This window comes from Aplidium turbinatum, chromosome 2, assembly GCF_918807975.1.
Source record: "Aplidium turbinatum chromosome 2, kaAplTurb1.1, whole genome shotgun sequence".
NCBI classification, from domain to species: Eukaryota; Metazoa; Chordata; class Ascidiacea; order Aplousobranchia; family Polyclinidae; genus Aplidium; species Aplidium turbinatum.
This window is the reverse complement of record NC_137473.1, coordinates 16,637,775-16,659,420: the sequence shown is the minus strand read 5'-3', so window position 1 is coordinate 16,659,420 and position 21,646 is coordinate 16,637,775. Positions and strand designations below refer to the sequence as shown.

General features: G+C 39.5%; 1 protein-coding gene across 1 annotated transcript; it reads left to right on the top strand.

The window, feature by feature from the left end:
* The first annotated feature begins 17,116 nt into the window (after nucleotides 1-17,116).
* LOC145765711 (uncharacterized) lies at nucleotides 17,117-19,986 on the top strand. The gene is made up of 5 exons (XM_082577535.1): nucleotides 17,117-17,160; nucleotides 17,811-17,891; nucleotides 18,237-18,351; nucleotides 19,190-19,295; nucleotides 19,793-19,986. Exons 2-5 carry the CDS (start codon nucleotides 17,818-17,820, stop codon nucleotides 19,834-19,836), a joined length of 339 nt encoding a protein of 112 aa, XP_082433661.1. The 5' UTR covers nucleotides 17,117-17,160; nucleotides 17,811-17,817; the 3' UTR covers nucleotides 19,837-19,986.
* Nucleotides 19,987-21,646: the final 1,660 nt, after the last annotated feature.

Here is a 21,646-nt window from a genome sequence, read left to right as displayed (position 1 = left end):
CATTTTTACCTTTGTATTGGAATTGAGGTCCGCGAATAAACAGATTCACAAATAGTGGTCCGTGGCCCAAAAAAGTTTGGGAAACCCTGTTTAAGCGACCCGCACCTAGAACTACAACCTGATTGGTCGGTCGGTGGAATCGTATGCAAAACAAAATATGCTTCCCGGAAAGTATTTTGCCTTCATGCTTTTTAACTCCTCAAGAAAAGTATTTTTGGTTATACTTGTACGCTGATACCTTTCGCGGGCCGCACATAACAGCGTGGCGGGCCGCCAGTTGGTGACCCCTGATCTAGAGTGAATGTCGCGGGCTCTCAGTCTATTAGATTCTTTTGTTCACACAGTTACTTCTTCTTCATCGTGTGTCACACGGCCGTAGCCCAGAGCATCAAGCAGGCTCTTGCTCTATCGTTGAACTCGGCCAAATCCTGTGCAGAGCACCTTGCTTTTAGGTCAGGGCATTCGAGTAGATGTTGCATCGTTTGCTCCTGTCCGCATTTGCAACTTGTGCTCCCCATGGAATACCCCCAGTGTCTCATCAAGGTTTTACACCTGCCAATACCAGTTCTTAAGCGGTTGAGGCATCGCCAATACTTCCACGGTTCACGTTTTCCGGGAGGAAGGCTCTCCATGGGTGTGAGCTCCATACTGGCCAATGTCGGTCCGGCTGCCAGTCCCTCCTGCCATAGTTGAACCCGCACATTGGCGGCGACATCGTCTTGACCTAATGGGACAACTGAAGCAAGGAAACTTTTTCTTGACTTCAGACGCCTGTGTGCTGGAGTTTGGCCATACAGTGGGTGTCTCAAATCTATGTCCCGACAAGATCTTTCCTTTCTGCTGGTCACGCTTCTTCTGATGTTGGAGGGAGCAATTCCAAACAGAATGTGCAGCGACGTGATGTTGGTTGGTTTGAGACAACCTGTAATCAGACGGCAGCTTTGGTTCAATATGGGGTCAATTTTCTTGGCATGTGCTGAACGTTCCCACACTGGGCAAGCATATTCTGCAACCGAATAGCATAAGGCTAAAGCAGTTGACCGTATGGTGTCAGGGAGGGCACCCCAATCAGAGTTTCCGAATTTCTGCAAAATATTATTTTTAGAAGCCACCTTAGCTCTTACTTTTTCGATATGGGATTTGTATGTAAGGGACCTATCTAATTTGACACGGAAGTATGTGGGATTGATACAGTGTGCCAGTTTGGTTCCATTCCAGGAAATGTTTAGTTGGCGTGATGCATCCCGGGATCTAAGGTCGAATGCGCAGACTTGGGTTTTATTGGGGTTGGCACGCAGGTGATTGTCCGTGTAGTATGTTGTCAGCCCATCCAGAGCATCGCTGAGTACTCTCTCCGCGGAAGTGAAGTGCTTGTGTTGTGTTGTTATACACAAATCGTCAGCGTATATGAAGCTTCTTGTACCAGGATGGATTGGTTGGTCGTTTGTATAAATGTTGTACAAGATGGGGGCTAAAACACTCCCTTGTGGTAGACCATTTTTCTGCTGTCTCCATCTGCTATTTTTGCCACAAAAATAAACATAGAAACGGCAATTGCTAAGCAATGATTGTATCAGCTTAGTGAATCGAAAGTTCTCGGTGATATTGAGGATCTTTGATATAAGGAGACGATGGTTGACACTGTCATACGCTGCAGATAGATCCACAAAGACAGCTCCAGTGACGGAACCCTCTTCAAACCCATTCTCTATGTGCTGTGTTAGGTTCAAGAGTTGTCCTGTGCAGGATTTACCAGGTCGGAAACCTGCTTGTTCATTAATGAGTTGGTCTTCTATGAGAGTTTGCAATCGGTTTAATATCAGCCTTTCAAACAACTTGAACAAATGACACAGCAAAGATATAGGACGAAAGTTTTAGGGTCAGTTGGGTCTTTTCCTGGTTTCAACAATGCAATAATTTTGGCTTTTCTCCATAGCTTAGGAATTTGGTAAGAGCTGAGGCAGTTGTTATAAAACTTTAGCAGCCATCCGAGAGCGATTGAACCGAAACGTTTAATTTGTTCAGTTCAAATTCCATCTAATCCAGCAGATTTACCTTGTTTCAGAAATTCAATGCCCTTCTTCAGTTCTTGAATTGAAAAAGGAGATGTTAGACGAGGGTTGCGTTCATTTTGAGGTCTTATTAGCCGGGGTTTAGACTGTTTTTTCATGTTATTTTTGCTTTTGCCATTTAGAAGGAGTTGATGGGCAATTTGATTGGCAGATACAGTGTAGTGGTGGTCTGGTTTAGTGTAGTCGGCCGACAGCAATTTAATTGTTTTCCAGGCTTTCCGACTGCTATGAGACAGATCTGTGGATTCGATCATATCTTGCCACATTCTTCTCTTTTCGCTGGCGATAGCTGCCATCACGTTTTCTCCTGCTTCAACTGTAGAGTGAGAGAAAGGATCTGATTGGAACTTTTCTTTATAGTCTTCATAGAGGTCTGCTGAGTCTGAATTCAGACCAGGGATGTAACGTGTCCTACAGCCTCTAGGAATGTTTTTTCTTGACGCTTTTCGTACAGCTTCTATGAAGTCAGGGTATTTATCTGATGACGTGTGTAAATTGGCGATGTGGAAGTCCAGATCTGAAGTAAATCCCTTCCAGTTAGCTTTTCGAAAGTTGTATCGTGATATGGGACATCCTTTGGAGTAACAACTGCCTTGATTCGGAGGTGGGTGGGCGATGTTGAGTATGTGGGATTGGATCCAATATGTGCTTCACACAGCCCATAGTGATGGAGTCACTTGCAAAGATGAGGTCCGGGTTTGAGCCTCGTTTCCATCTTCCGCTGTTAAAGGAAGGGGGCAATTTGGGGTCATGTATGAGGTGCAAGTTATTATCGTCAGCCCATTTTTCAACAGCTTCTCCATCTTTAGTGGTGTTTCTATAACCCCAGCTTGAGCTGTGGCTGTTGAAATCACCAATAAACAAGCCAGGCGTACTGCCATTTTGCACCATCAGATCGTTTGGTATGAAGGGTTTATTTGGGGGCTTATAGACAGATGTTACGTCTATTCCATCGAGGTGGAGAGTCAGGCATTCAGTGTTATTGCTATCATCAGACGAAACTGGTTACTGTACACAGTTACTGTACAATACATACACGGTTACACAGTTACTGTACTGAAGCCCAAGATTCTCAGATTAGTTTCAAGACAATGCATGGTCCTTGACATAGACTATATTCATTTAAAGCCTCCCAGGCAACAAAATCCGTCATTTCTACGTTGATCCAACGTTTGCGGACGTTGAATTAATGTAAAAATGACGGATTTTACACTATGGGTACATATCTAATTTTGACCACAAAGAATTGATAGTCAAATGAAAAGCCCCTTGAAGTCGAAATCAAAGCCAGTTACTGTACAAGTCTACGTTTGTCATCGTTTGGCATTTCGCATTTAAAAATCAAATGGACGTGCTGGTGATTGTATTGTACCATTTCGAAAATGCGAATTAAATCCTGTCAAAAAAGCCTCCATCTGATTCGCTGCATGCATGACGTCATGGAAAGCAGAGATAACCAATTCCATAGTCGTCGACGCTCAAATGCATTACTAAAGTAATAAAAAAACATGCATAGAATGCATTTTACGAGTTAGTTTGGCAAAATCAGACTATTGAGAAAAATGATTTTACGTGAAGAAGCTTTGACCGTAAATCTACACAACTAATAACATCAAGAAATAAAACATAGTAACTTTGATTCAATGGTTCTATGGTTCAACAAAGCAAACTCTCTACCAAAGCTTTAATAACATAAAATTTAAAAATTGTGACATAAAGTTCTTATATTCAAAAATCTAATGTTTGCTTCATGTGCATGTGCGACAATGATAATGAACTGTTTCATTTAAATATCAAAAACTTTGAGAATGGATCTATCGGAAACCATCTTGCACTTTAAACTTGAGAAACTAGCAAGACCTGGTCTACTGGTTTCCAATACCAAAACAAACATTTACAGACAACAATAACAACTCGTCAAATCTACTTTCGGGAACACCTCAACGGCAGTTCATTGAGACATTCATACATTAAAATTTAAAAAAGGCACCTAGGCAAATGCTTCCTTTCGATAAAACTACACTTTTCAATGAGGCTTTGTACCGTTTTGTTAAAGTGAGGCCATAGCCTTAGGAAGGGCCGTAGGTATTTCTCTTTTAAGCAGTGTACTTTTCATAACCATGAGAAACTAAAGGCTATAGTCGAAGGGCGCCACTCCGGAATCGACGGCATGCTTTCAAGAGTCTTGCCAAATACGCAGTCACATGCTCTTGAGCGGTGACGAACCGCCCCCAATCGTCAACGTCAAACAACCGCCCCCAATCGAACGTCAAACCAGGGCTCTCACCGCTCAACTACGCAACCAAAAGATTAAAATTGAGCAAACCCACATATTAAAAATGGTTGGGGCGATTCTGGAAGAACAAAATGTATCGGGCCTTTGGACCACCAACCTAAACTTACACCTTTTTATTGCATACCGCTTAGCCTATTTGAATAATCTTGTCCAAACTACTTTTATCATACCGGTATAGTCTTTATTAGTTTCAAGAAAACTTTGAAACAATTAAAACATTGATCTAACCAGCTCAGAAATTGAGTTTGCAAACATGTGAAGTAATCGTTATGGTTAAATGTTTTGCAACAAAGCCAACCTGTGAAATATTTAAACAGAAATTGCATGCAATAGGATGCTAAAAAATTTAGATAATTTATTAAATTGTTCTTCCAGAATCAGAATCTTAATTTGTTCTTCCAGAATCGCCCCACAGATAGAAAAGAAGATCAACAGTGCTAAAATTTGGTTCATTCGAATAATGATGAAATTTACTGGTTGGATAAGATCACTAACGATGAAGCGTGGAGACCCTCTGGGTGCACCCCTGGCGTCCTCATCACAACTATCAAAAAAAGGCAAATGACATTTATCGGGCATGTCTACCGCAAACGCAGAATTGAACACCCGGCAGTGATAGGGCGACTTCCTGCTCAGAGGCACCGGGGGCGTCCACGTTTGGAAATCTTCAAAAATCGTACAACATGGACAAACCAAAATTTTGAAAACCTAATTAAGAACTAAGTACAATCGATCGTTGTGCAGACTCACGGTAGCCGACGCCTTATTCAGGCATGGCCGATGATGATGATTAAATAAATAATTATTATTCCATTGTTTGTACGTCATTTGAAAACTAAAAAAAAAACTAGCAGCAAGCTGAAATATCGAAGTAGGTAATAACGACAAAATGGACGACAAGTGGCTCCTCGTGCCCCATTCTGTGAGTAACATCTGCACCCAAGCAGATGCCAAAAGAAACTTTTCAACCAAGAGCCTCCACCCGGACGGCACAGCTGCAAGGGGCAATGGACAAGTTCAGACGCCCCACCATTCTGCAGCTCAACATAGAAGGCTACACAACAAGCAAGATCAAAGTTGTGGAGCAGCTTTCCCATACCAACCGGGCACTCGTCATCCTCCTCCAAGAGACCCACTGCACCTCTACAAGTAGGCTAGCTATTCCCAACTACACGCTAGCCGGGTCTACCTTAAGCAGGAAGCACGGCATTGCCACGTTTGTGCATGAGAGCCTTAAGTGGACCTTTGTCGACCAATCTCCAACTGATGCCGAGATTGAGTGGGTGTGCATTTGCATCTCAGACTACAACATCGTCAACATCTACAAGCCTCCACCCTCGCAAATGTTGCCACCATCCCTTCCAACGTTCCCCTCCCCCAGTCTCTACGCTGGCGATTTCAACTGCCAGCACATCGACTGGGGCTACAGCAACACAAAGAGCGACAGAGAATTGCTGGCTGATTGGGCCTTTACAAACCATCTTGCCCTCCTTTCAATCCAAAGGAACCAGCCAGTTTCCACTCCGGCCGCTGGGGAACAGGGACAAACCCTGACTTGGCCTTCGCGAGCGTCGACAGCTCTCTTCCAGACAGACGTGTGCTTGAGAAGTTCCCGCGGTCCCAACACCGGCCGTCCCTCATCATCGCCCCAAAACTTGTGGCTCCCGTCCCGAGTTCACCGGTGCAGCGATGGAACTTCAAAAAAGCCGATTGGAATCAATACAGCCTCCTGACCAATGAGTCTGCTGCAAAGTTACCATCGACTGAAACATGCAACGCAGACGAGACATACCATAGGACTTCCGCAATGCCATAATAATTGCGGCAAAGGCCACAATACCACGTGGCCTTCGAACCAGTTATACACCATGCTGGGACTCTGAGTGTGAAGCTCTCTATCGCTCATACCTAGCCGCCACAAGTGGTGCTGCTTCTAACACCGCCGTCACTAGACTACTTGAGCGGCTGGACACAAAGAAGCTTGAGCGATGGAATGAAGCTGTCCAAACCATCGACTTCTCATACTCAAGCCGCAAAGCATGGAGCATCATCAATAACCTCACTGGGCGCTCAGCAAACTCCCCCTCGTCAGTGCCCTGTTTCTGCTAATGCCATCGCTTCCCAGCTAGTGCAGAACGGGGTCTACAAGACAAAGGACCGCAAGGCATCCCGTCTTGTTGTCAAGGAAGTATCTGCTCTGTGGCGAGTGGAAACACCACCAGAAGAAACAATCTCTGGAGACTTCACTCTAGAGGAATTCGCCACCGCCCTCCGCCTAGTGAAACCACACAAGTCTCCAGGGCCGGATAAGATCTGCCCTGAGCTTGTGCTCCATGCTGGCCATGCCCTAAAGTCCTGGTTACGTAGATTCCTCTCTTCCTGCCTGCACCACCTCACAATCCCAAAAATCTGGAGAAGAGCTTTAGTAGTTGCGATCCCTAAGCCACACAAACCACCAGAGGACCCTAGAAGTTATCGTCCGATATCCCTCCTCTGTGTTCCCTTTAAGATCCTCGAAAGACTGATCTATGCCCGCGTCAACCCAATCATCGACCCGCTCCTTCCAAAAGAGCAAGCTGGGTTTCGGCGCGGAAAATCCACCGTAGATCAGGTCACATTCTTAACCCAAGACATCGAGGATTGCTTTGAAGCAAAAAAGAAGGCCGGCGCTGTCTTTCTACATCTCACAGCTGCCTATGACACCGTATGGCATCGCGGCCTTACTTGCAAGCTGCTTCGCCTGCTTCCTGACCGACATACGGTTCATATGATCATGGAACTTGTCAGGAACCGAAGCTTCACCCTCACCACTGGTAGCTCACGGCGAATCAGACTGAGACGCCTGAAAAACGGCGTCTCACAAGGATCGGTCCTGGCTCCACTTCTTTTCAACATCTACACCCACGACCTGCCAACTACGGTCTCCGCAAAATATGCTTATGCGGACGACCTGGCAATTCTCCACTCCACAAAGTCGTTGGAAAATCTAGAAGACACCTTGAGCCAGGACATGAAAACTCTCTCAGCATATCTCCAGAACTGGCAACTGAAACTCAGCGAAACCAAAACTGTGGCAGCACCTTTCCACCTCCACAATCGGGAAGCTGATCGTGAGCTACATGTCCAGAACAACGGAAAATCTCTGTCCTTCTGCCCCGAACCAAGATATCTTGGGGTGACACTGGACAGATCGCTCACATACCGCCACCATTTGATGTCACTGCGCAAGAAACTCACATCCCGCGCTGCGCTACTCAAGCGGCTGGCAGGTTCTAGCTGGGGGGCGAGGGCTGACACTTTGCGTATAGCAGCCTTAGCCCTTGTCTACTCTTCAGCAGAGTACTGTGCACCTGTCTGGTGTCGCAGTGCTCATTGCTACAACATCGACACTGCCATAAACAGCGCCCTGCGCACAGTGACTGGATGCCTGCGTCCCACACCATTGGACAATCTCCCCATTCTCGCTGGCATCCAACCCGCTGAGCTTCGTCGCAAAGAAGCCACTCTGTCCCTCGGTCGACAAGATCTCTGCTCTCCCGAACGAGCACCCCCGTCGACTGAAATCAAGACACCCATTCGTGCCAGCCGCTCAACTTCTTATCAACGAAGCTGATGTACAAGACATCTCGGGCTTTTCCGCTCAACCATGCAACAATGGGGAATGGCCTCTTCCTCCTCCTGTGAATGTGGTGCCGAGAAACAGACCGCAGACCACATCCTCAATGACTGTTCCATCTTCAAGCCACCTAACGGAGTGGAAGGTCTGCGTGTCATGGATGATGAAACCAAAGACTGGCTGCTCTCTAGTAGCCTTCCAGTGTAGTCCTGGAACATCGTTAATCTGGGGTGGTAAAAGGATAGACCCTCGGCCCCAGAGGCTCACACGACGACGGCTCACACGACGACGACGAGGTGATAAGAATAATGTCATATCTCCAAAAACATGTAGAAATAGGAATATAATTTAAAGCGGAATATACATATTAAATTTTTTTAGGAAAAGGCATAGCCTAATATGTCAGAGATATTGGTTGTGTAGAATTTTAGTAACAACGTACTTAAAATCATGAAAGACAACCTGATTCCCTTTACAGAGTGTGAAGTTAAATTATATCTTTATGTTACCAAAACCAAAGTTTTATAGCATTTCATTTGAAACATTTTCCCCAAGGATAAGCAATTGCCTGATGGTGGTATGAAATGTTTGCATCAAATGAGTTAGGCTATCTCTTGAGTAGCCGAGTTTGTTTCCTTTCAACGGAATTGCATAACTTCAATGATGAGCGTATTTCCCTTCATTTTTTCTATTCTATAATGCTGGGGATTGTATTGAAGCATTGAGACACAGACATTTTGCAGTCAGTTTTGAAATAAAACAAAGACGTCACAGCAAAAGTGATGAAACCAAAGTATTTCTACCTCCTTCGTTGATTGAATCGAAACTGTATTGTCTTGTCAAACTCTTCCACAGGCGTACCTATTTAATTTTGATCACAACAAATTGTGCAATAACAACTCTTGACATCATGAAAAATCAAAAGCAGCCGCTGGCATACACACGTCATCGTTGAACATTTCACAATCAACAACTAAACTTATGAAGCCGCAAAGAGAATTGTTTTCTCGTGCACCATTCGGTGAATGCAATCTCCACCGATCAGAGACATACGCTGTCAACATAGAACCTTCACTCAAATTGCATTACTGCATGGGGAAAAAACGAAACCAAAGAAACGAGTACACTTGTACAGCATATGGCGCGTGAGTTTTTTCGAATATACAGTAGGCTGCTTCACATTAGACTCGATGTTTGGCGCTGCAGCCAATAACAATTGTTTGAGATCTGTGTTGGGCATGTCGATTTTGTTATGATGTTTAGTTTGATTTGTTATTTTTGTCAACGTCGAGAAACGCTTCACCGCCAATAAGTTTGGAACATAAAAATAAGATTTTTGAAAACATGACACGTTCTTCTGCTGGTACATAAGCCAAGCTACTTCAAGGCGCTGCAAATGAATGTGATAAGCAATGATTCTGACGTTTTTTTAATCAAACAAGACTGACTTCTTCAGAGAGCAAGTTTAGGTAAAGACTACCTGCCCAACATGGCAGTACACAGAACTACAAAACTATTAAATCAACTGTTTGACTGTATGGACCACACGGTACGTGGCCAAGTACTTGCTACAGATGAACTGGTGCCCTTTCGAGTGCCCTACCAGGCTCTCTAATCGAGTGATAAAGCGTATCTTCTTGGATCATAAAAAGTGCCCCGACACCACCACCATATGTAGCGCTGCAAAACTGATCGACTTTCAAGCGATGAGACCCCGCAGGATATCGTCGTATGATTTGAAATTTGTAACTTTTTTCTATCCAGAGTGAATGTCGCGGGCTCTCAGTCCATTAGATTCTTTTGTTCACACAGTTACTGTACTGAAGCCCAAGATTCTCAGATTAGTTTCAAGACAATGCATGGTCCTTGACATATATGAACTACATTCGTTTAAAGCCTACCAGGCAACAAAATCCGTCCTTTCTACGTTGATCCAACGCTTGCGGACGTTGAATTAATGTAAAAATGACGGATTTTACACTATGGGTAGATATCTAATTTTGACCACAAAGAATTGATAGTCAAATGAAAAGCCCCTTGAAGTCGAAATCAAAGCCAGTTACTGTACAAGTCTACGTTTGTCATCGTTTGGCATTTCGCATTTAAAAATCAAATGGACGTGCTGGTGATTGTATTGTACCATTTCGAAAATGCGAATTAAATCCTGTCAAAAAAGCCTCCATCTGATTCGCTGCATGCATGACGTCATGGAAAGCAGAGATAACCAATTCCATAGTCGTCGACGCTCAAATGCATTACTAAAGTAATAAAAAAACATACATAGAATGAGTTTTACGAGTTAGTTTTGTTAGAAATTAATAAAGACAAAATTGCCCAGAAACTGTTAAAATATTTTCGGCACCAGGAAAAAAAAATTTTTTTTGTTGGCCAGTGCAATGAATTGCTTCATTTAAATATCAAAAACTTTGAGAATGGATCTATCGGAAAGCATTTTGCACTTCAAACTTGAGAAACTAGCTCGGGTCTACTGGTTTCCAAAACCAGAAACAAACATTCAAAGACAAAAATAACAACTTGTCAAATCTACTTTTGGGAATAACTCAAGTTACTCAACGACAGTTCATTGAGACATTCATACATTAAAATTTTAAAATGAAAGGCACCTATGTAACTGCTTCCTGCGATGAAGCTACATTTTTCAATGAGGCTTTGTACCGTTTTGTTAAAAGTGATCGGTTCAGCAGGCCATAGCCCTACGAAGGGCCGTAGGTGTTTATTTTTTGAGCAGTGTACCTTTCATAACCATGAGAAACCAAGGCTATAGTCGAAGGGCGCCATTCCGGAAGCGACGGCATGCCGTGTCTTGTCAAAGACACAGTTACATGCTCTTGAGCGGTGTCGAACCGGCTCTTATAGAACGTCGCACCAGGGCTCTCACCGCTCAACTATGCAACCGAAAGATTGAAATTGAGCAAGCCCACATATTAAAAATGGTTGGGGCGATTTTAGAAGAACAAAATGTATCGGGCCTTTGGACATCCAACCTAAACGTAAACCTTTTTATTGCATACCGCTTAGCCTGGTTGCATATTCTTGTCCAAACTACTTTTATCATACCGGTATAGTCTTTATTAGTTTCAAGAAAACTTTGAAACAATTAAAATATTGATCTAACCAGCTCAGAAATTGAGTTTGCAAACAAGTGACGTAATCGTTATGGTTGAATACTTTGCAACAAAGCCAACCTGTGAAATATTTGAACTAGCCCAGTCGCTGAACTTAAAAATATGGTCAAACCCGGAAAAAAATAATATTAAGCTGAAACTTTGCCAGATATTTCTATTGATGATGAATAGTGACCAAAAAAAAAGCCCCATGATTTCCCTTTGGGAATAGTGAGTTTTGGCCATTTTTTCATATTGGCAGCAGCTCCAATAGGCCAAAAATTCGAAATCGTCTAAAATTGATCTATTATAGCCTACCTCATTACAAAGATAATTTAATGCTTCTTCTTCGTTTGAACCTTCTTCGCCACTCCAAGGGTCGAGGGGCTCTGCCTTTTACCACCCTTGGGCAGTGGCGGCGACGCGGTCTAGATGTTTGGGCAGGTGTCGAGCAGCCATTCAATTGATTTGTCATCCAATTCACGCAGACCACGCACACCATTTGGCGCATGGTAGATGGCGCAATTACAAATGGTGTGGTCTACGGTCTAATGTTTAATTTAATGTTGAATCCTTTTCACATAAGAACTATAGTAAAAAAACACACACATTTGAAGTTATAAGACTTGTTACTCAATGGAACAAACAGTGAACCAAACTCATTTTTTAATCATAGATGAGGCTGGTAGCCTGGTACACTGTTTGTTCCTCTTTGGGAATAGTGAGTCTTGGCCATTTTTCTTTAATGGCAGCAGCTCCCATAGGCCAAAAATTCGAAATCGCCTAAAATTGATGTTTTATATTATAGAAAGATTTTTATGCTGAATCACTTTCACAAAAGAACTGTGGTCCAAAAGTGCCCACTTTGATGTTATGATTCATTGAACTGTCATAAGTTAAGATTTAAATTTCTAACGAAAAGGCATGTTTTGTGGCGTCTATCAATTCTATATCTACCAGCTACACAAGATCGTTTTCTTGAGAATGAACACAACAAAGCTCAATTTATTGATCTGATTTCTGAGAGTTTGAAGAAAGATGGACAGCAAGTAACTAACCGTGATGGCGATGCTGACAATGAAATAATTGTGGAAACAGCGATCAATCTTTCTGCAAGCAGACGAAATCCTATTGTTGTAGCCGATGACACAGACATTATAGTTATGTTACTCTATCATTGGAGGGAGGATTTTCAAGATATTGCGTTTTTCCAAACAAGGGCACAGAAGAGATGGAGGCTGGAGCATGAAAACTGTTTCACCACCACTGGAGACGATCAGAGAGCATCTTCTATTTATTCATGCATGGTCCGGCTGTGATATTGTTTCGGTTCCATTTGGAAAAGCAACTTTCTCAACCTTGTGTAAAAATCTGCTTAACTGAAAGATTTATCCACGGAAATGAGCGATGTTTGGGCAGACCAAGCTAAAATTGCAATGTTAGCACAACCAATCTTTGTAGCAGTGTACAGTGTGGTGGAACGAAATTTGACAACTTAACGAAACTCAGGTTAGTTTTAAAAGTATTGGCTAAGTTAGTTGTGGTATACATGCATATTTCTCACTGAAGATCACTCTATATTACCCTAGTACAGAATATTAACGAACCACATGTACTAACAATTTAGCACAAATCTCAAAAACATTGTATTTGTGCATGAGAGTGTAACACTTTAATTAAATTAACGCAGAGGAGAGGCAATTCAAGATAATTTCTTTGGGCTTTTAAACATTTCTGTAATAAGTTATTATTTCATATACCTTCCATTATTAATTTTACTTTAGACATGGAAAGTTTATGGAGATGGCATTACAGGGATGGAGGAATCACGTGGGCCTCGTGGGCCTGGGCCCACCTACTTTATTTTCTGAGTGGGCCACCCACTTTTGAAAGCCAAATATGTTTGAAAAAGTTGCGAAAGATTTGACCAAAGTAACCTGCAGTTTTATTGTGATAGGCCTATAGAGAAAGTAATTTTAGCTGCAACTTGGTCTCTAAAAGAAGGCACTTAAACCAAGCTAGATGGGGATATTGATATTAATGTTCTCGAAAACGAACTCAAGCTGTTAAAATAGATAAAACATTTACATAAATCTATCAAAACTGATACAGTTTTACCTGGAAATCCCTATGTTTGTAGTGCTACTGCAAAAAGGTCTTTTTCGTACCACAGACTGGTGAAAAATTACTTAAAAAGCAGATTAACCCAAGAGCACTTGAACCATAGGATGAACAGTTGAACACATTAACAAAAACTTGATCGATCAGGTTGATCTCACCTCAATTTTCCAAGAATTTATTGCTTTCAATGATCGTATTATTAACTTTTTTAGGAAAAAATTTCAAGTGTAATACAGTAGCAGTCACCTATATATTGACAGTTGAAGGAACCTTGTTGTTGTTTGATACCAGTAGGCCTATTATATTTGTATATTGGTGGTGCAGCTGTTGTGTATGCACATACTACTGCTGACTGTTACTCCCTGATAACTTTGCTAACTGTTAAATATGAGTATATACCAGTACCTGTACTCCTGGTATTGAAACTTTGTGGTAATTAGCTGTGCATTGTTGATGCCAGGATTATATGTACATATTGGTGCTGCGGCTGTTACACATGCGCACAGCCTACTGTATAATGCTGCAGATTATTTATCCCAGGTTGTAGTATTGTTTCTTTTTTATTTGTGTGTTCATCGCCATATTTTGTACAGCACTATAAAGCATAGAAAAATAAAACATAGTAACCTTAGCGGGATTAACATAGGCCTACTTTATTACACACAAAAAATATAACATAACTAAAATGAACTCTAACGTTTTCGACACGTACGTGTGTTCTCTAAAATGTATAAATGATATGAAGTATCTGGAATGCAGTAATGCTTAGAGGGGTCTGGGGGGCGAAGCCCCCCAGAAGTTGGATTGACTTTGACTGCTGCGCCTCTGGGCCCACCTACTTTTAAAGTGGTTCCTCCATCCCTGGATGGCAACCAAAGGTTTGTTGGAACCAGAAAAAATGCCACCAACAAACAGAGCAGCTTATTACCATGCTCTTTGTGCACGTCATCAAGTAACCATACAGAAACTGTTTAGCAGTAGGGAAATAGAGTCAAAAGAAGAGAAGTTGCTCCAGAGTGTGTCCTGCAGGTTATAAGATGCAAATGCCAATCAACGAAGAATCAATGTGGTACAAAGAGATGTTCATGTGAGAAGCAGGCTTCAGTTGCGTAACAGCATGCAGTGGTTGCCATGGTGAAGGATGTGAAAATAAAGAGGTAAACAGTTCTTCAGTTCAATGTTTTCCAACGATGTATTTCTTCGACAATCAAGCTTTTTGTCAATAAAGATGAATCTAAGTATAAAACGTCATAATTCACTACAACAGAAGCAAGTCGTGTGACCATCATGTTAGTTGTAGCCTATAGAGTGACTTTAACTATTTATATGTCAGGCGACATGCAGTCAGATCAGATATTTTATATCTTAAGATCAATGGTATTAATTTTAGATACTCGAAGTTTACGAATCAAGTGATGATGATAATGACGATGGACGAAATATCTTTGATTTACTCTAATATAAAATATGGAAATGCTAGTACTTGGACATTGGTCACATACAAGATTTAAAAAAAATTATGAACTTAAATTTGTTATAAGTGAAAAGTGATCCTTTACTATATAGTTCAAAGAAAATGAAGGGGTGTACCAGCAAACATCTATAGGATTGGCCCATGATACAAGAGAAGGATCCCCAGAGGATACACACTGATATAAATGAATCAACACTTTTTCACTTTACTATTCATTTATTATTATTATTTATTACTTTTTCACTTTACTACGCTGAAGAGATCGGAAGATCGAAACACTGGCCTTTGTCCGTAGTTACTTTTCGTAATGTCTTTTTAGACATTCTTTTTGGGTCAATAATACTTTTAAAGAAATAAAAAAGAGTCAAAAGGCATGTAAATTTCACTCTGTGTGGAGCTACATGTACTTGAGAGGTTAACTGTTATTTTTTTATTTACTATATAGGTCGGTGTTTTTTTTGAAATGTCCCAAAAGTTAAAATCTAGAATTTCACATTTTTAGCAGAATTTCTACAATTTTTCTATTTAGGCTACCGGTCAAAAGTTTTCAGTGTGGTGTTTTAATATCAAAAATATGTCAATATTGGTTTGGGAGTATCTCAGGATAAAATATTCCAAATATATTTTAGATTCAGCCAATTTTGAATTTCTACACTCTGCAATTGGTTTTAATTTTCCACTTTTATGGAGACTTGTTTATATATTAAGTTTTCCAAAATCAGTTTGAGGAGTAACTTCAGAAGGAAAATTATACGCTTTTTTGTAAGCTCTGGTTTAACCATTGAAGAACTCATTGCATGTCACTCCTCACAAAAATCCACCACGCTAAAGCCTAAAGGTGGATTCCGCCTTATAGTTCGTATTTGATGGCTAATAACTTTAAATGTGACTAATAAACCACAAAAGTTAAACTATCCATGCTTGTACCGAACCTTTTGTTTAGGTAAAATGAAACTCGACTTGAATTTTTGTCAGAGATAGTCTGGGTGGTCTAGGGGGCGATACTCTCCAGCTACTAAGATAATTACTGAAAAAATAACTTCCTCTCAGTAGAAATCTGATTTTTAAAGAGGTCCTAAAACGTTGCAATGAGCTTATTCTTCCATAAGCCCGAGGTCCATCATCAACAACCAGAAGGTCAGGATTTGGACCGCAGTCCACCAGTTGAGTAGCCCTGCTCTAGATAGAAAAAAGTTACAAATTTCAAATCATATTGCAATATCTTGTGGGGTCTCATCGCTTGAAAGTCTGTCAGTTTTGCAGCGCTGCATATGGTGGTGGTGTCGGGGCACTTTTTATGATCCAAGAAGATACGCTTTATCACTCGATTAGAGAGAGCCCTGGTAGGGCACTCGAAAGGGCGCGAGTTTATCTGTAGCAAGTGCTTAGCAGAGTATCGTGTAGTCCATACAGTCAAACAGGTGGTTTTACAGTTTTGTAGTTCTGTGTACTGCCATGGTGGGCAGGTAGTTTTTACCTAAACTAATTCTCTGAAGAAGTCCCTCTTCTTTGTTTAAAAAAAAAACGTCAGAATCATTGCTTATCACATTCATTTGCAGACCCTTGAAGCAGCTTGGCTTTTGTACTATAAAGCAGAAGAGCGTGTCACGTTTTCAAAAATCTTATTTTTATGTTCCAAACTTATTGGCGGTGAAGCGTTTCTTGACGTTGACAAAAAATAACAAATCAAACTAAACATCACAACAAAAATCGACATGTCTAACACAGATCTCAAACAATTGTTATTGGTTGAAGAGCCAAACATCGAGTCTAATGTGAAGCAGCCTGCTGTATATTCGAAAAAACTCACGCGCCATATGCTGTACAGGCCTTTTCTTTGGTTTCCTTTTTTTCCCCATGCAGTAATGCAATTTGAGTGAAGGTTCTATGTTGACAGCGTATGTCTCTGATCGGTGGAGATTGCATTCACCGAATGGTGCACGAGAAGACAATTATCTTTTACCACTTCATAAGTTTAGTTATTGATTGTGAAATGTTCAATGATGACGTGTCCTGCCAGCGGCTGCTCTTGATTTTTCATGATGTCAAGAGTTGTTATTGCACAATTTGTTGTGATCAAAATTAAATAGGTACGCCTGTGGAAGAGTTTGACAAGACAATACAGTTTCGATTCAATCAATGAAGGAGGTAGAAATACTTTGGTTTCATTAGTTTTGCTTTGACGTCTTTGTTTATTTTTCAAAAGTGACTGCAAAATGTATGTGTTAGTGTTTCAATACTTCAATACAATCCCCAGCATTATGCAATCAAATAAAATCTGTTATTCAAAGAATGAAAGAGGATACTTTTCATCAAAAATGTCATGCAATTGCTACCTAAAGTATTTCGTCATCGGCGTATCCGTTGATAGGATATAAAAGTAGGTATTCAACTCAGTACTTCATTTAACAGGTATTTGTACAATTGCATGACCAAGTGAAGAAACGAAAATACAAGTAAGTCACATTTTATTATGAATTTGATTTGATATTTGATCGATTATGATCATTTGATCATATAAAGCATTTACTTATTATTGCTTTGATAACATAAAATACAAGGTATGAACTTTATTGTGCATGACCATTTTCTATAAGCTATTTTAACACCCTTGTTGTCAGGAAAATGAAGTTGTTTTTTATTTAGACATGTTTTTTTACTCTTCTTCTTTCACCCGAGGTTTTGACTCTCGATCACGCAATAGCTAATCCCTCATCATAAGTTCTGATCCCACGCAATTTCCAACTCAGTCATGTTTACCCCAATGTGATCTATTCCTGTATCGAGCCATCTGGTTTGTGGACAGCCGTTTCTATTCCCGCTGACCAAACCAAACATTGGCTGATTTTATTGACGTTTTACTTCATTTTATTGCAATTTCCTTTTAGTTATGCGGTGGCCAAATTGCGAACGTTGCTGCTTAATGTTGAAATAATGTAAACTGTCATGCAGTGCATCCTGTGGATCCGTAATTGGGCTTCTCTCGAGCACCAGCTTGCTGGGCGTGCAGTTGTTCTCTTGCGTTATACTGCCTTTGTTATTATTTTTGTGTTCTGTTTTGTGTTGGTGATTTGCAATGACGTTCTGATCATACAATACCTTTCAGATAAGCGATGTCGAGAGGATTCAATATTTTTCTTCTTTTGGCTTTAATTGTGTCAACTGGAAACTGTCTGTCATGGCAAGAGTAAGACAAATATGTTGCTGCTTTTATTTTTTTACTTGAAATAATACTTTTCTAGTAACCTTTATACAAATGTAGATTTTACTAAACTCTGGTATAGCAGAATTGTCAGGGATATCTAAATATCCTTGAGAATTGTTAAGATAGTTTTACCTGCAATTTTTTTAACGATACAAAGAAAATTAAACTAAACAGGCTACAAAAAAGCGTGAATTTTGAATAACAAGATTTCTTTTCAATATCGCGTCACTAAAAAGAAATTCCAAGTCAACATTTTGAGTATCATGATTGCTTTATCCACCAGCACATCACTAAGGAACTTAATTACAACATTTTTTACATTTGAAGAATAAAGGATGGTGTTAAAAAAGTTTTGGAGCATGTCCAAGAGGGGGAAAAGTGTTATGACTGTGTAAATATGGTTATTGAAGCACTGAGAAATGTTGGAGTAATGCGAGATCAGGTATGATAGTTTTATATTATTCTCTACTTTGTAAAAAAAATAGTAAAATCTATACACTATATTACTAATCACCAAACTATAAAGACTCATGGCAGACTATAGTTAGACACAGAAGATTTAATAATACATGTAATAATAATAATTATGTTCGGGTTTATTTATCGTCACTGCTGTACAACTGCTGAGGTCTTTGCTTAACTGCTACAGTATAGGCTATATTGTTGGAATTTGCATCTTCTATAACAATAAATTGTATCGATATCGTAAAGCAATTGTAGTAGCCTAGACAACTTCAAATGAACAACTCATATTAGGCTATCCCATTTGTTTTGTTAGCAAGTGAAACAAAATCTTCATTTTAAAACATGGCTCGAAATGATTTTTAGAAAGAAACGAAATTGCTTGAGTTTCAAAAACAAAATGCAAATATCTAATTATTTCGTTTCAACTTTCCAAATAATTTTGTTTTGAACAGCCGAATAGCAGTCCATTTGTATACTTTTATTTCAAGCTATTTTGATGAAAATGATTTAACATCGGTGATTTCATATAATTAAATTCCAACTATAAGAAATAATTTTACGCTTTGACCTTTCGCGGGGGCCAAACAATCTTTTTCGAGGCTACGCTTAGCTGTAGGCCGTGGTTGGAGATTCTGGTCTTGAGCTTCATAACAAAGTTGAAAAACTACATTTTTTCAGTCGTTCTTTTTCAAGTAGTTATTAAAAAATAAGCTTTATTTTTTATTATATTTTGTTATAATTGATTATAATTTATTTATTATACTGTAATTGGTCGTACTAAGCACTTGTAAATTCGGTATATGTGTTTTTTTCAGAATCCAGACGCCTACCGTCAACTAATGAGAAATATTGCTGATGAAATGAGCTGGAAAATCAAGTCTGATGAAGTTAGGACTAACATGGACCAACTTTTTGATGGATGTAAGTTGATTGCAGATTTAGAGAAAGTACAAATTTCAAGCTGAACGAGCATTTCTATAAAGAAATTGGTGATTTTCTTCAGTGTTAAACTAGTACTGTATATTTTTAAATAGTATATTTTTAAATATGCAATCAAATTGTGTGTGTGAAATCGATTGCTGAATGATATGCAATGCGCTACATGTATATCTTTAATGACGGTGCATCAAACCACAGCATAAGTTCAACTATCCTTGGACACTTGTCTGTGAATATTTTTTGCTAATTAGAATTCATAAGTAGCATGCCAGGCATATAGCAGAATTGTGGCTATGCGAGGCTTAATCCTATACTTGATTTACTCAGTCGAAAGGAAATATATAATTTTCAAACGTTAAACTTCATCTAGTTCCACTTTCAAAAGCTTTGCAGCTTCTCAGTGATTTGAATTGCAACAAAATACTATCCCAATCCATTATAATTACGTTTCTTAATGTTTAACGACTGTTAATTTTTAGTATCACATCTAGAGAGTGATCAATCGGGAAGCTTAATTCGCTAGCGGAACCTCTTGCTGCAATCAATCGATTTGTTATTCTGTATGGAATGAGTCTGGCTGATCATTTGGCTCGACGCACTGAGAAATCGACACTGCCATTTTTGTTGCATTTATGAATTTATGGCTTTAGAGTCACTAATAAAATTGCAAATGAAAGAATCTCTGTTGTTGCTAATTTATTTGAATGGGAATAATTGGTAGTGAATTAGATTTGCTTTTATTGCAGCGGATCACAGTAAACGACTGAACACTTTTTCTATAAACAAAGTAATTGGAAGGTATATGAAACACCATTACAGACTGAAACAGGATAATACTTTTGCGTTTAGGTGATCCGTAAATTTACATTCTGTCCAAACACGTTATTTTGCAAAAATTCCTTTGCAAAATTTACTAGTTGTTACAAAACATTTGAGGGAAGTTGCGGACTAAACTGAGCTTGGGGAAAGCTCTCTTAGGTCAATACCAAGTGCAGAAAGTTTAGTTACAATGAAACGAAGTCTTAAACCAGCATTTTTCACTGAACGCTGAGCATATTCAAATATGGCGTTATATTTCAAATGTTCTGACGTTTATTCTCTTATGCTTTAACCTAGCCAACAAAACTCTTTTTTAGCGTTGATTTATTGTCTACAGACGTTGAATCAATGTAAAAAGTACGGGTTATGTTGATTGGAAACTCTCAGAGGAGAAACTTTATTCCGTTTGAATCCCATAAAGGAAATATCAAACCAGGATGACTACCCACTACGCAGGCGCCTTCATTGTCAAACTGTCATTTCTTAACAGTTGCAGTTTAATGATTGCGTCAGTATCAAACAGAAAAGACAAATACAGCCTACTTGTAAAGCTTACTGTTATGCTTAGCATAAATTCAAACAGACAAATTAAACTTACCAGTTGCTGCAGAGTGCATACATAGTCTGTAAAGTTTTCCAGTTGTCATCTTTGTGAGAAAAATAAAATCTACGTATAAAATAGAGCAAAGGAGCAGAACAAGCTCTTTCAAAAGAATGAATTTTGTCGCTTTTATGTCCTGAGATTCCTTTATACGTAATTCGTTTCAAACATAAGAAAGCAAAAGTTTTTGAAGAAAGTTTGTCACTAAGCAACGTATTTTGAAGCGAAACAAAATCAATGCAAAAAATGATTTGAAACTAAACCAAATTCTATAAAATTTAAAGATGATTTAGCTTCGAACGACCCTAAAATATCCTCCATACCCAGACAGCAAATCTTATTTTTTTTCATTGATTTAACGTCTTCAGACGTTAAATCAATGTAAAAAAACGGTTGCTTTGTCGCTTTCTGGGTCTATCTACATACTATGTACTACATACTATTTCGCACACTCTGTACAAAGCTTATCGTGCGTGCACACAAGCCTATTTCTGGTCTTGTTTTCTCAGAATAATTGCTGGTACAATTGTTAAGCTAAACGACAGTAATTTAAGTTGCATTTTCGCTATAACAAAAAAAGAATGATTTGCTGATAAAAATTGCTAAGAAAAATGCAGCATTATATCGCATCTAAATACTTACATGCAGCAAATAGCGAATCTAGTAAAAAATATTTTTTTCTGGGGGCTACAATTTCAATTAACCTAAACGTTCAGATAAGAAGCAAAATTATAACAAGAAGTTTGGAAACTTGTCCTCAGAAACATTCGACAAATTTTTCTTTAGTTTAGTCGAGTTTTGCTTATTTTAGAGTTGATTTGAGACACACACTTTGTATTTGATCATAATCATCAAAGTAAGATTTCTGTAGAAGTTAAATTGTTTTGCTTTACAAAAAAAGTTTAGTTTAAAA